This window comes from Rhopilema esculentum, chromosome 4 (genome assembly GCF_057945365.1).
Source record: "Rhopilema esculentum isolate cy_ngs chromosome 4, ASM5794536v1, whole genome shotgun sequence".
Taxonomy (NCBI): domain Eukaryota; kingdom Metazoa; phylum Cnidaria; class Scyphozoa; order Rhizostomeae; family Rhizostomatidae; genus Rhopilema; species Rhopilema esculentum.
The window spans coordinates 12,843,858-12,859,745 of NC_142818.1; the positions used below are offsets into that span (position 1 = coordinate 12,843,858).

General features: G+C 37.3%; 1 protein-coding gene across 1 annotated transcript in view; it reads left to right on the forward strand.

Annotated features, from left to right (window-relative positions):
* The window catches only part of LOC135690969 (uncharacterized), a 114,997-nt gene that overhangs the window by 15,974 nt on the left and 83,135 nt on the right, over window positions 1–15,888 (forward strand). The window contains exons 10-21 of the mRNA XM_089115935.1: window positions 313–565; window positions 1,619–2,253; window positions 2,878–3,121; window positions 3,461–5,982; window positions 6,582–6,807; window positions 7,404–8,734; window positions 9,492–9,611; window positions 10,521–10,626; window positions 10,994–11,424; window positions 12,113–12,341; window positions 12,914–13,588; window positions 13,949–13,953. Of these exons, the coding sequence (XP_088972061.1) occupies window positions 313–565; window positions 1,619–2,253; window positions 2,878–3,121; window positions 3,461–5,982; window positions 6,582–6,807; window positions 7,404–8,734; window positions 9,492–9,611; window positions 10,521–10,626; window positions 10,994–11,424; window positions 12,113–12,341; window positions 12,914–13,588; window positions 13,949–13,953 (6,777 nt within the window). The remainder of the gene's footprint in view (window positions 1–312; window positions 566–1,618; window positions 2,254–2,877; window positions 3,122–3,460; window positions 5,983–6,581; window positions 6,808–7,403; window positions 8,735–9,491; window positions 9,612–10,520; window positions 10,627–10,993; window positions 11,425–12,112; window positions 12,342–12,913; window positions 13,589–13,948; window positions 13,954–15,888) is intronic.

Sequence of the window (15,888 nt, forward strand, 5' to 3'; positions counted from 1 at the left end):
AGAGATATCAATTCATGAAAGAATATATATTCAGGAAAAAACAGATCGATCGAAGTAGTGGCTGCTGGCTTCTGGTCATTTAGTCAATCGTTTAGAATTTCAATGTTTGGATGATTGACTATATTTTTATTAATTTGTTTGATTTATTTGAAATTTGAAATATTTTGACATACTTTTTAATCCAGTCAAAAATGTTTTGATTTTGAAGCATTTATATTTTTGCACTGCTGTTAAGTAAGAAGTTACAACGTTGTATTGTGCTTTTTGAAAGTCAAAGCAAAGTTTTGTGAGAAGTTTCATGTTCAATTTCAGACACTTCGTCATTCCGTCAAAATGCTTTGATGTGGCATAACCGCCTTCGCTGCATCCACGACGCAGATCGGCTAAAACTCAACGAGTCACTTTCAAAGGAGGCTGAGGAATACGCAAACGAGATCGTCACCAGACATAATGGAATACTTGACCACTCGAAGTTGGAAACAAGGAGAAATGAGGGCGAGAACTTGGCGATGACTTGTTCTGCAAACAAAGGGACCCTTACAGGGGCAGAGGCTACTTTTAAATGGTAGATAAAATATTTACATACATCACACAATACTATCTTGAATATTTCCTCATCGTGGACCATATCCTGGTCAAAACCGCGTTTAGAAAGCAGGAATTGCTTGACTACAGTTTATTATCTTAAGGAATCCCACTCTTTCTTGTATTCTCTTTTCCTTCAGCTTTCCAGGAATGAAAGAACTGGATTCAATCCAGGAGTGATCTCTTAAAAAGAAAATTGCGTATAGAAGTCTATGGTTGTTTTAAATTTCTTTACATCAAACGTTAAGTGACAGAAACAACATAATCTTGCACAAAGCTGGATGAATTTGTCCAGATGAAATTTGCTTTTCGTTTGCAATGTACCGCAATTTATGCATTTTGCTTTCTGTTTCATACTGTGCCTGATTAATTCAGTCTCCCGATCAAGTCGATACACAGAACGACCAAAAAGTGGCCGCTGTCAGGCATTAATTTTGCAACAGCAAAACACCATAAGCACAATGTCTAAACGTCTAGATCACAGTTTAAGAAAATCATTAAAGCAAATAATTTTTTTTTATATAATTTTTCCTTTGGTTTTCCTGAGTGGTTTGTTCCGATGAATGGCCTGACGTCATTGATCACAATATCTTATTCAGAATCACTCCTCTGTGCACCTTTTCAGATCTTTCCTAAAACGTTTTTCAACGTCCCAATTTATGAATGATTTTATGGACGCAGTTGATTGTGCCAAGATTTTTCCTGCGAGGCTTTGTCATCGTCAAGAAAAGACAGGAAATAATTTTGTTTCTGTGATCGCATATTTCTTGCAAAGTAAAATCTAGCGCAAATCGGTAATTGTGGTTTTATTCCGCTTAAATGCCTCTTCTATTATCGAGCCTTTTTGTAAATAAAAAATTGACCACGTATTATAGGTTTATGGAATTTATCTGGATAAAACCGTTTACACTGTAGCAGATCCAAATTAAGTTAATCAACTTTTCCATCAATATCATTCAATGCTTTTGGTTAAATTTCTTCACCTTTTTTAAATCTTTGCGTAAGCTAGTTTTGATATATATTATTCTGACAGGTACAATGATATATGCGAAAAAGGTTATGACTTCAGGTCAAATATCATACAAAAAGGCACAGGTCATTTTACTCAACTTACATGGAAAGGAACAACCGATTTCGGAATCGGAAGGGCGACGATAAAGAAAAATGGCCGTTACTGTACTGTTATAGTTGCAAGGTACTTTCCTAAAGGCAACATCCAAAAAGAGTTTGGAGAAAATATTGGGCAAGGAGCATACAATGACCAAACCTGTGAAAACGTTGCCAAAGAATTAGCAACAAAGCCTAAATTCATTGGCTGCTCGCGATTGGAAAATAATGGCCAAAAGGTAGGCACAAACAAATTAACTGGTCAAGCATCGCCTAAAGAATCATTCAAAAAGCCGTTAAATGTTACAAAGGAGAAAGAAAAGTTGAAACTGAACCTCGAAATACAAAGAGTTACAAATATGATAAATAAACTGGAAAAGGAGAGGGGAAATGGCAAGCTTGATAAAGGAGTGGCAAAGTTCGAAGGTGAAACGTCAGGGTCACAATCACAAGGTCACCAAGGATTTGCCAGCCACGTAATGGTGGATGGTGTTTCAGAATTAGGTGGGACAACGGGAAGTCCGGTGATTATATATCACGGAGCCACTGGAACTGTGGAAGGTTTGTTCAGCTTCAAAAGTTTTAAGTGTTACTGACAACGGCGTAGTTAAAGGGTGGAAAAGTTCTTAGCAACTGAATTAATTAAAAAGTGCTTTCGGGCGAGAGTAAGATTAACAAACAAAGGCAATGAAAACTTCAGTTGAATAAATTGAAGCAAAATAATAATCCGCGGGAGTTCAATTGCAAAGAGTTACTTTGATGTATCAGTTTCTTAAAAATTACTGTCAGTGTTATTTGTCTCAAACTTGAAAATAACAGGATGAAGCTAACTGATGATCGAACTTAGCGTGAAACTCAAGAGTACCAACTAAGAAAAGTCTGTTTCTATACACCAAAATACCGTAATTTTAACAGCTTTTGCAAATTGGTTTTATCAAGTTACTTTTTCTTATCATTTTAAACAGAAGACGAAATTTAGAAATTTGTAATTTCGTATTTTTTCTCTACTTAGAATACTTTATGTTTTGTTTATGGGCTAGTTCGCAATTTAAAACTGTTATTGTACTGTTGCTTCAAATCATACAGTGTAAGAAATTACATCAGACTTGTCTGCTAGACGAACTCGATAGTTAAAGCTTTGTCTTCTGACGGTCAATCTTTTAAGTGCGATTTTGTCTTCACCAGATCCCAAGACATTTACGAATATTGGCATCGAAACACACAATAGACTGCGTGAGATTCACAAGGCTCCGAAACTGAAACTTGACCAGCATTTGACGATGGCAGCGTTCAAGTACGCAACATTCCTCACCCAGCTTGGATATTTAAAACACGACAATAAAATACCCAAGGATCAAGGCGAGAATCTTGCAATTGGTTGTTATGACAACAATTTAGAAATGTCTGCGGAAGATGCTGTCACAAGATGGTAGGTATAACTAATTTAAAACAAACTGAAATTCAGAAATATGGGAAAAGAACCCCATTTATTGATGAATCAAGATAGATTTGATAGGGAAGACTCCTTTCAGTTGTATTTTTGCTTGCAGAAAAATATTCTGACACCAGTAACGAAAATTTGAGTGCCTCTGTAGCCAGACAAAGGATTTTTATGGGCTTTAAGTTATTAAAAGGAATATTGCTATGTCACATGATATTTTTTTTAAAATCACAATTTTTGCAGAAAAATGGAGCTCTTGCCATTATAAGATGATTCTGTTTATAGCTTGATTGAACACCATTGATCACGATAAAATGACTTTTCTAGGTATTATGAAGTCTGCCAACCAGGTTACAACTTTGACAACAAAATTGTTGAAAGTGGCACTGGGCACTTTTCTCAAGTTGTCTGGAAATCAACAACCAAGGTAGGCATTGCAAAACAAACAAGAATGCATGGCAACCTCAAATGCACTTACATAGTTGCAAGATATTCGCCGGCAGGAAACGTGCATGGAGAGTTCGATAAAAATGTTCAAAAGGGAGATTTCAACGAGCTAGTATGCAAAGAAAAAATGAGAGATCTTTTGAGGTTTCAGCAGAGAAATGAGAAAATGATCGGAAAGTTAGAGAGTGATTTTGCAAAAGAGCTGCATGCATCGAAATTGCAAGAGAAGATGATGGCATTAATGCATTTGAAAGCAATGGAAGCGCAGAAGAATAAGCAAAAGCAAAATAAACCGGATCAGAAAAAGAAACCGGACGAGAAAAAGAAACCGGAGGAGAAAAATAAACCGGAGGAGAAGAAGAAGCCAAAAAGTAAACAACAGCCAAAAGGTTTCTTTGACAAAACTCTTGGACTTCCAAATATTGAAAACTTGCAGGAAAATGAAAACGTTGCTGTTAACAATTTCATGAAACCAAAGCCTCATCTCCTCACTGGAGTCTTGAGCAATGGCCTTAAAACCATTGTTGAAGACCATAGCCATGTCATGCATGTAGGCCCAACTGTCAAAATAGTGGAAAACAAAGATGGCAGTGGATTTATTTACAAAACAATCGAAGTACCATCGGTTTCCAAATCGCTCAGGCTCACACAAATGAAGGCAGCTGCAAATAATAGGGGGCATTACACAATGATGCATCATGGAAATATAGGGAAGATACCAGTTAATGCAAACTTTGAACAAGACGAGTTCTCCAATCCGATGGATCTGGTTCAGTCACATTCGCAAACAGGAAAGGCTGAACTGGCACTGCGCAGGCATAATCCACCACAGAGGAATGAATTTAGTTCAAGAAAGACAACAAGTTCGACATTTGATCCAATTACTGGGGGGATCATTGAAACTGAGGATTCCCAGTTGGTTCAAGGTAAAATTCCTCTGAAACAAAACTCATTGTTAAACACTAGAGGGAATTTCGCTAGAAAGACATCACTAAATCTGAGAAAAAATACAAAAGCGTTTACTATGAACAATAAAGCAAGAGCTCAACAACATGGAATTAGGCCTAATACTTACAGAAAAAATAGCAGATTTAATGGGAAACAAATGCCTGTTTCATCGAGACAAAAGTCTATCAAGCAATACAAAGCATCGTCTCAAAAAGTTAATGTTGCTGGTTTAAAAAATTTGCCGGTCATGCATTTCACTGCGAAACGGCCTCAACCATCAGGTCTCCAGCCACATCCAATGCCCTCTAGTCTTCTTAAGATGATCAATTCAAAGAATCAGCTTCAAAATGTGGGACGGCAAAGATTCGCTATGCAGTTTAAACCTAAACTCGCGCCTCCACAACACAAATTGCCAGAAAGCCTGGCTCGAATGCTACAGGCAAGGAAATCAAAACCTGTGAATGCCCAGTATAATAAAATGAAACCAAATCTCTTTTTGAATCAATCACCAACGCAACAAGAACATAAGTTACCTGAAAGTCTCTTGAAGATTCTTAAATCGAGAGGTAAGCATTCTGAAGCCAAGCCTTTACCATTGATTAAAAGCCCTCTGACAGCGAGCACTTTTGCTAAAAATCAGCACCAGATACCCGAAAGTCTGCGAAGAATTCTAAGCTCCAACAATGCAAGACCAACTGCAGCAATGAGTCTCGATGCCACAACAAAGCAGATCACTAAAAAGCCATACACTATAACTTTGGCAGGGCATAAGGTACCATATAGTTTATTCAAGATGCTAACAGAAGAAGCAGTAAGTGGCAAAGACCCTAAGGTATCAAGTTACTTAATGAAAACCCCATTTAAATTCGTCCAAGAGCATCATGTAATCCCTGAAAGCTTACAGCGAATTCTAAAAGGAAGCAAAAAGAACATGTTAGATAAAAGCAAATTTCATGATACTTCTTCACACCTTGTCCAGAATCAAAAGCAAAAGAAAACTCCATTGGTTTCTGGTAGTGGCCGGAATCGACCAAAAACTGTCACAAAAACTGTTTCACAATACCATGGAAACCAGGTTGTTTCGCCATTTGCAGCATTGAAGCCAACAAGGCCCCAGATAGTGGCGCCATATTATGGACAACAGTTACAGCTCCAAGGAATTGCAAGCAGCAACAAACCATCTTTGAATCTTGAGACTTACAATTTCCCAGCTTCAGCAATCACACGAACTACAGTCGCATCGCGAAATCCCAACAGCCCACCCCTTTCATCTGTTGACATCAGCCCAAGAATCAAAGGGCCATCTTTCTCGAAAACCCAAATACAGAAAGAAGAGTCGAAGAAGATTGTCATTAAAACAATGGAGATGCCAACACCTAGCTCTTATGATCCTCTGGTTACCAGCTACAACCGTGGAAAGCTGTTAAGCATTGATACAGAAAAAGACAAAGAAGGCTAGTATAAATTGTTTTATTTTTTTTATTGATCATAACACTTACAATTCTAAGGCACTAGAGCCTTTGCGAACTGGTGCAGCACTTGATGGCTATGATGATTATTATCAACCTATTTTCAGTAGGATATAGAAATGCTAACCTTTTCGTACTTTACTGTTTTGAGATGAGCTGCCCTCATTTTCTGCAGTAAATTTTTTTGAGACTTCCAACACGTTTCACCTGAAATATGTGAGTCTAAGTCAATCAAGATTTTAGACCCAAAGGCTCAGCCTCAGTGGTGACCTCAGTGGTGACCTCAGTTGTGACCTCAGTTGTGACCTCAGTTGTGTTGTGACCTCAGTTGTGACCTCAGTGGTGACCTCAGTTGTGACCTCATTGGTAGAAGATGAAACTTCAAAAAGATTGGCACAAATCTGAGTTGCTTCGACTGATGATTTTACGCTTGCATTGGTTTTTCTTGCACAATATAAACTGCGTTTCTATTCTTTCATAACAATTGTATTTACTACACAAAATATTTACAAAAGTACCGATAAGCGTAACGGTATTAGGGGCCACCTATGGTCAGTATGTTTGCAACTTTTCATTTCATTTAGAATTTGAAAGGTCCACATTAGAAGCACATAACATGTATAGACGACAGCATGGAACAAATGCACTGGCGATGAATTACCGAATGTCAATTGAAGCAGAAGCATACGCCAAGAAGATTGCCCAGCTTGGGGCACTAAATCATTCCGGGACGGAGGACGGGGAAAACATTGCAAGTGTATGCCGGAAAGGGAGTATCTTGATGTCCGGACCAGAAGCAACAGACATATGGTAAGGCAGTTGTATTATATGTGGTTAGGAATTGAGATGACTAGAAATAGGGCTTGAAAGGCCGCACAGGGGGGGAGGGGGGTGGGTGTTCAGATTTTATAAAAGTCTGCTTTAAACAACAAATTCCACTGCATTGATCCCTCCAACTAGATAATTGGATCTGCTTCAAATTCACAATGGGTAGTCCAAAATAACTGATTGTTTAAGTTAAATATTTGGAATTAGCTTGAATTGGAGGACCAAAGTTAAACTATCAAAACATCATTGAAAATTGAATCGTATCTGTTCAAAAATGAGTTTTTCTTCCCCTTTTTATTCTTGCTAGTAGTGAGAGTGTAATGAGCTCTTAACACTTCTTTTTGCTGAAATGAAAAAACTATCATCCATACAAAATCAATAGCACCAGGATGAATGGCACCAATCAATCAAACGTTAATGGCACACAATTTGAAATGAAAAAATTTAGAGTAACTTTTGAGCATTACTGTTTGCTTATTACCGCTCATACTCAGTCGCTACAACAGTGCCTCATTCATTAGAGGTTTTCATTTCTTCGTCTCTATAAAAAATTCAATAAAGTTACTTTCTTAATGCAGGTACAATGAAATCTGCAACCCTGGATATGACTTCAAATCAGAACAACCTGGAGGTGCTGGCCACTTCACACAAGTTGTTTGGAAAGGCAGCTCGCAAATGGGTGTTGGGCGGGCGGAAGTCATGCGGGATGGTCTTGTTTGTACTTATGTTGTTGCACGGTACAGGCCAGCTGGCAATTTCCTTGGAGAATTTTCAAAGAATGTGCCAAGAGGGAAGTTCGATGCAAAAAGGTGCAGTCTTATTGCTGAACCGATGGGAAGTGAAATCGGCAAGCAGGCTTTGCAGACAGAAGTCTCAACGCCAGTCCGAAGATCGAGAATCCCATCAGGCATACCAGCGAGTGCTATGATATTTACTATTGATTATGAAGGAAGAAGAGAAAACAGCCCTCTTCGTAAAATGCCAACACAAGATGATGCTATAGCTGAAAAAGCGAAGTCATTTTGGCTACCAAACCTCGAGTCGGGTATACGTGGCAGCGACATTGCTGGTTTGATTCCACTCAAGGTTGTGGATGGCGAAGAAAGGTATTTGAAAAAGTACGCTAACGCAACGATGGAAGAAATGAGTGACAGTGATACAACACTGGCTACAAATTTTGCTGCTAAACTGCCCGAGGAGGTAAAGAAATTTCAAAGCACTAAAACTGCTGGAGGAAAAAGTAGGACTAATGGAGTTGTGCAGTCTAAGAAAGATATTGATGCGGCCAGCATTGGATTTCAAAATATGGAAGAACCATTTAAGAAATCACAGCCGACCTTGCCACCTGAGGCAGGGGTGATTTTGGCTGAAAAGAACACAAAATTACGGCTAGACGCAAGTGAAAGTAGCAATTTAAAACAGGTAGCCGAGTTAGGAAGCGCCAGAAGTGGGGAGAGTCCAAGCACGGCTGAAATTGCGTCCAAGGTTGGACAGGCGGTGCAAAAGCTGCAAAACGCAGCGCAAACTATGGCCGATGTTGCTGCAACTCAACAAGCTCCTGCAAAACCACCAAGTGGTGTTGTTGATTCTGCAATGTCTGGCATTGAAGGCGCAAATACGAACGCAGCCATGTCCAAATTTGCAGCCAATATGATCTCTGGATCAGCTGGTGCGAACTTGCAAGTAAATGGTCCCGCTAAAACCGGAGCACCGGCCGCGGAAGCTAACACTGCGGCAGCCAATGATGGTGTTTCAGCTGCCTCTACGCCCCCAGTACAAGGTGGTTTGTCGACAAACGGGGCTGCGGTTGGAGGTTTGGCGGCTTCAAACGCTGTAGCCGATAATCAAGCAGCGTTGAGCAAAGCAGCGGAAGAGAAGAATGCTGCTAGTGCCGCATACAAGCCCACGGGTTCGTTTGAGTGATGTCTTTTCTTCATGCCCCTTTTCTGGAGCACCGCCTCTGATTTCATTTGACTAATTGCCTTCATACATTTTCAAAGTGTGATGTACAATAAAGGAGAAACTGCATTTAGTGATTCAATTGTTGAAATCACCGTTGATAAAAATCAGTCTCATTTCAAACTCAGTGAAATCTGAAAAAAAAGTTTTATTTGGCATTTTCATTTTATATTCTTTATGCACAAAAATCCCTTCAGCTTACAACTAAATACCAAATAAGAAAATAAATACCCTAGTTACATTAATATAATTTATATACAGTTAAAGATAAATTATGTACAGTAATCTATCTTATAGCAGATGCTTTTCCAGGGAGTCGTGTTTTATGTTGCGTTCAGCTCGTATAATAACTTTTCAATTGCTTTTTGAATTTACTGAGTGTAGAGAGCTCTCTGATATTGATGGGAATATCGTTCCAGGCTTTCAGAGCCGAATAGTGAAAGCCTTTCTTGACGTATTCAAGGTTATTTCTTGGGATTTGTAGGTCCCTGCAATTTCTTGTTCTGTAGTTGGAGTGCTGGGTAGTGAAGTTTAAATGTACAGAAGCAAACATTTTCCAGTTTCTAGCGATATTCCAATTTATTAGAGAGTTTAGAAAGAGAGTTTCCGATCAAAAAGGTCTCGGACATGAACCCTCTGCTAGCTAGCAATGTTTTTCAAGGTATTCAAGTCTAAATCTAAGCAACTTTTTAAATTCTAAATTTCAGAATTCGAGCAGTCAGCCTTGAATGCCCACAATCGCTATCGAGCAGTTCACGATTCTCCTCCGCTGGTGCTCAATCAAGATTTAACTAAGGATGCAGAGGCCTGGGCCAAACAGTGCGCAGGTATATTACTTTAGAAGTAGTTAAAGAGTCCTTTACGATACAAGGCAAAACACATTACGCACCAAGGCTTTCCAGCCATATTGGAGCATTAAAAAGAATTACTTAGGCATAAATTAGCAAATTCGTCGAATAAAAAAACCAGCGAAGTCAAAATTGTCATAATATTACACTGCAGGCCTATCCAGCTTTGATTTATTCCGATATTTTACATTCAAATTCCTGGCTCAACAAATCCAAAGCAACTCGCAAATTTGGCAATGTCAGCGCTATTAACTATAAACAAAAGATAACAAAAAACAAAACAAATAAAGTAAAGTGTTTTTCTAGAGCCCCTGCTATTGACCATAATCAAATACCTGTTTTGATATTACCATATTTTTTGTATTTGACATCAAAAACCTCAAGCTTTGATAAAAAATGGTAGTTTTTCTTATGCATGTGCAAAAAAGAGAAATATGGCTATCAAAAGCATTATCTATCAGGCTACAACTGTCAATGCATTAATATTTCTTAGTTAAGGTGATGCTTTGAAGTAAAGAAGATCCTTTCCAGCGCCATTTTTGTAACCGATTGCCTTGTCTATATTTTTCTGTATACGACAAACTGTATACGAATTAATTTTTACATTAGCAAAGTCGGTCGAGATTCAAATTATTTTCAAATCATTTCCCGCCTTGTGTTGCCTTATTGCTTTCAATTGTTTCATGCTTGAACACATTATTTGGTAATTTTGGTGATCTAGATATTTTTTGTAATGACGATGTCTGACGATGTCCAGCCAAATGAGCATCGACCTAACCATTTTCATCAACTTTTCCCCTCAAAAATGGCAAAACATGAAAAGCGATAAAGTGGATAGCTTTTAGGCAGTTTTTTTATTCAAAGCTAACAACTTTGTTACTTTTTCAGAATTGGGTATGGCGAGGCGATCCACATCTCCAGACGGCGAAAATGTTGTCGAGTCGTGCAAACAAGGAAAACAAGAAATGACGGCTTCTGAAGCAACAGAAACTTGGTGAGACTGAAAGTTGATTTCATGAAACCACATATTGCATCTGTTATAGCTTGGATGATTTTTTGTCTTGATTTTTAATATATAAAGTTTAGCAAAAAATGCTATGATATATTTTCTTTAACATGAAGAATTTTATGCCTGTAGCGCTACTTTCGTCACAGTATTAAGTGAGTTTATGGCCAGAGAGGCCGCCATAATAGTGAAACGTTCATTCTTATGAGTAGAAATCAATTTCACAAATCTTAAAGTAAGTTGAAGGACTTTGCCGATGAATATGCTAATTCATTCTTACAAAAATATATAAGCGATATTTTTTGCCGTGTAAAAAGTTGCTCTAGAAGTTAAATGCGAATCGATATTTCTACAGGTACAGTGAGTTGTGCAACCCTGGCTATGATTTTAGTGCAGCCGAGATTTCTGGTACGGAAAGATTCACGCAGCTGGTTTGGGCAAGTAGCACTGAAATGGGCATTGGCCGCGCAACTCGAGTCAAAGCCGATTTGTTTTGCACGTACATCGTAGCTCGATATAGGCCCCCGGGAAATGTCCTCGGCGATGTGAAGGGAAATGTTCATAAAGGACGCATCGACTCAAAACATTTTTGTGAGCAGTTCTTAGCGGCTGCAAAGATGGCGGGAAAAAATCGCATATTGGATAATCTCCCTGTAAAAAGTGAAAGAATGGAGGAGGCAAATACAGTTGGAAGTACTCTGCATGCTGGGAAGGGACAATCTGAGGAAGAGATTGTAGCCGGGGGTGATTATGCAGGGGATGATGGTTCATCAAGAAATAAACAAGGTTTGTTATTTTTATTTAAATATCCTTTTGTCTTCGATTCGGTAAAAGTTAAGAAAACGACAATAAGAGGGTCCAGGGAGATTTCTTGATCCTTTGAAAAACCCAGCCTTTGCATTATATGCTTTAAAATGATCCTCTTTTTCAGACTTAAAGAAGTAAAAAGAAACTGTAGTGACATCATCAGTCATCAACTCAGTCTCCCAAAACCTGCCTGATTATATAATAATCCCAAAATACTTTGTTGATATAAATAAATAGTTAACTAGAAAGATAATTTTGTATGCTCTTAATGCACTAGATAAATATTTTCAATGCACTTAGTAGTATATAACTCAAAAGAGAATTAAAGCTCGAAGAGCTTAGCAAACATTGTTATTTTTGATCTATTCGCCATATATGTAAAAGAAAAGTAAGTTTTATTGCTGTCATATTTTACAAATTATGTGGAAATTCAACTTAAATATTAACACCTAATACTAACATACAAATACTAACTTTGTTTTACAGTTAAAAAAACAGCAACGCATTCAAAGTATGCATGACAAGCCATGACATCAAGAGAAAGATTGAATTCTTAAGACGTCCTTCGTTTATTGCATTGTGCTTATAATACTTACTTGTTGATTCAGTTAGCAAAATATGACCATAAATGAAAATTTTTTAAAGAAACGTGCTATTGTTTTCACAGATTTTCGTCAAGAGGCATTGTATACACACAACAGGTTTAGAGCAGTACACAATGCTCCTGCGCTACAGCTGGACGTCAAGAAATGTCAGGAAGCGGAGGAGCTAGCGGCTAAACTCGCATCGAAGGGGTCGTTGATGAGATCGAAGGATAGTGTGAATGGTCAAAACATTGCAATGTCCTGTAATAAGGATGGGATTGAAATGAGTGGAGACGAGGCAACAAATAAATGGTGAGCCTTTTTCAGCTACGCATTATGAACTTACATCAAATTACATGCATAAGAAATTTATACAGGCTAGTTTTGATTTAGATTCTGATTTAAATCGGTTTAGTGAGAAGATTTAACGTTGCCTAGGCTTGTTATTCTTAAAAATGCCTAGACAATTCCACCTGGTCGTCAGATCAACGCTTTGGAGGTAATTAAATGCTGTTCTTCATTTTATATTTCAAATAAACCAGAGCAAAACATTACTATAAAACTCATTTAATGTTGATTTGTCTTGACGACTTCTTGGTTATTCAAGACAGACAAATAGGACTGTGTGTGTCATTGGAACCTCTGGGCTTTATGCCGATGAAGTTGTTTACGAGATGAAATGGATACGATCACACTGGCTGATGACCAGAAACAAATTAAGTTGTTAAGGAGTGAAAATCAAAACTAGCCGATTAAAACAATCCAAAATTAAATAATTTAAAAAGTCTTAGGTTGCCAAAACATATGCTGAATTGTCTAGATATATGTATAAGAGTACAGATGATTCTTGCAGCAGATTCTCCAGCAATGTCTATCTTCCACAGGTACAATGAAGTTTGCAACCCTGGTTACGACTTCAAAGGAACGAACTCATTTGGCGCCGCCCACTTCATGCAAGTTGTGTGGACATCATCCACAAGGTTTGGCATCGGCAAAGCAACAACAACCCTGGATAATATGCTTTGCACCTGGGTGGTTGCTTTGTATGAGCCTTCAGGCCTAATGAGAAACATGCAGAAGGAAAACGTGCTGTTTGGTTTATTCGATTATCGGTACTGCGATACATTTGGAAAGGGTGGTGGGGGCAAAGGGGCATCTAGTGGCACGATGCACAGCTTGACTGACTCAAAGATCAGCGCTCCAAATGCAGCAAATCAGCCGGCAGGCAAACGAACGCTTCTTTCCCGAAGCCCAGAAATGACCGGGAATGATAGATCTAGTATGGCAACAACGGACGGGAATGAAAATCAGCGAATTGAGGACTCTAGTGACCATATAATGAACAATAATACAAGGAAAGGTTCGCTAAAGTCACATATTGCGACAAAACAAAAGAACAGAAAAAGTAAGCATCATACGAAAAGGAAGAGACGAAAGCGAAATTACAGAAAAGAGCGGAAACACAGATATAAGCACCATCAACATCACCATCATCATCACCACAAAAGACATCATCAAAGGACTAAGTCGCATAAAAAATCTAGCAATAGAAATCGATAGCACCATTTGCTAGATTTATGCATATAAAGAAGGCTTTTCCTGATGCAATTTGTTTGCAAATTAAGCTTAATAAGCAAAATGTTACGCACCAAGTCTGCCTGTGTCTGAAATACGTCTGGATATGACACATCAATAGGACGCAGAGAGAAGCCTACACTCAAAGATTTCTTAGCATTAAATGACATGTCTGCATGTCGTAAGAAGTGCTATTCAGACTCAAAAAGCAAGTAAGTTTTGCCAGTTTTGCCAAGGGGTTTACTTAATACACTGACTATCCGGAGATGTGCCTGCCAACAGGTTGTCGTTTTCGGCTTATGATGCCTGGACAGGATAGTAACTTTTGTCCATTTTTCCGTCAGCTTAGGTATGCCAATTGAAGATATCAACTTTTAAAGGATCAAGTTTTCAGAAATTTATTCCAGCATAGGTATAATTTTTTAAGAATTTCATTCCAAGAAAGGGTCGTAAAATCTTTTCTTACATACCCGTCATTTTTCTCTATAGTGAACCCCCTGTTAATTTCTGCAGCAAGTGCTTTTTGAAAATATTCTTTTCTTGAGAAGAATTTTATCGACAATAATTGTCTCATAGATTGGTAGAAGGAGTTTAGTTTATCGATCTTGCTATGCAAGTAAACTTGTCATATTTTCATTATAGTGACGTCAAATATTTTGTGAAATTTTTGAGTTCATAATTTTGTGTTACATTTCCAAAGTTTGTTTTAGATGAATTTGTGCTGTCGCAGTTTGTATAAATGTTATCGACTTCATGTTAGATATTCCAAACATGTCTAGATCTGTAATATAATGTAAAATAGCTTTAAAATATTTCATTCATTTTATCTATGCGTAGAATAAATAATATTTTTATTATCAAAGTGAAAAATGTTTAAAAAGATGTGTTTTTAGTTTTATCTTCTTAAATTGTCTTGTTTTTTCATAAAAAACTAAAATTTAAGCTTCCAGCATCTTCTAGAAGCATGATATATCCCTAATGATAAATGAAGTTTAAAAGGCTTTAAAAACATAAGCATTAAATGAATAGATTTGATAAAGAATAGATTTTGCGAGTTCCTTTTGAAAATTTTAAAATGATCTTTCAAAATGAGATAAATAAAATGAATTTTCTGATCCGCTAACTAATACGTTAACTACATCTCTAACTTCTTTAATATTTCAACATAGCTCAACACAATTTTACAGGCTACATGCTAAAGCAAATGAAACAAAAATAATGTCGAATTGCATTTTTATCAGTAAAATTTGACTGCAGAATGGTTTGTGGTATTTCCCACTATCCGATTGTTCAAGTCTATATACTTCGCATCTTCACAAAATATAAATTGTTTCCCATTTTATTTTTCTGTCGTAACTAATAATTTTACTGATGCATTCTTTCATAAAACTCTTACAGCATGCTTATGCAACTGTTAACATTTGCATTACATTGAATAAACTTCTTCGTAGCTGAAAGCATTTTTTTGATGGAACAGATGAGCCGAGACATAATTCATAATGAGATTATTTCATTTCTTTAAAAATTCACCTTCAAATTAAGAGAAAATAAGAAGAAATAATGACAAGAAAATAATTTGATGTTGTGCTAAATTTTAATTTTGTAGCACTAGCAAAAGATATTTATCAAATTGATTATCAGAAATGGAAATGTACAGAAGCTAAAAAAAAGAAAAGTATCGTGTTTCACTGAGACCAGCAAAAAACCATTGGCTTAGCTGACATTGAACGCATATTAAAAGTTTTTTTGGAAGCCTAAAATTCTATAAACAATATAAAGCACAAAACAACAAACTTTTACCTGAAAATTTTATACATGAAGTTAGGTCTATTGCATTCCAGTTCACGTTTCAAGATGGCTTGATATTTTTAAACTAGGTATTAAATGGTTCAACAGTTGTCTTTACGGCAGAAGGTAGAGGGGTTGAATCGGTTAAAAGCCTTCTATCGTTTTAAAGAGATTGCTACAAATATCTGGCACTGGTGGCAAAATTATGAAAATCTGGATCTGGAAAAATGGATTGATAACGATATTTGTAAAATGATATCTCGGTAATTCCAATAAAAAATGCAGCTTCAGGAGAATCGTTATCAACTTTGTTATTATGTTCACCAGACGTCTTGTGCGATAAACAAGATAGAGAAGTTTGCCAAGCAGAAAAGAGAATTCAGTGAGTATATTAAGATATCAGAATTTATGCAGCTATCGGGGCTGTATCGGTGAAGGCATTCCCAGAACATTCCAGTCACCGACCTGGTCACCAGCTCCATTAATTGAAAATTCT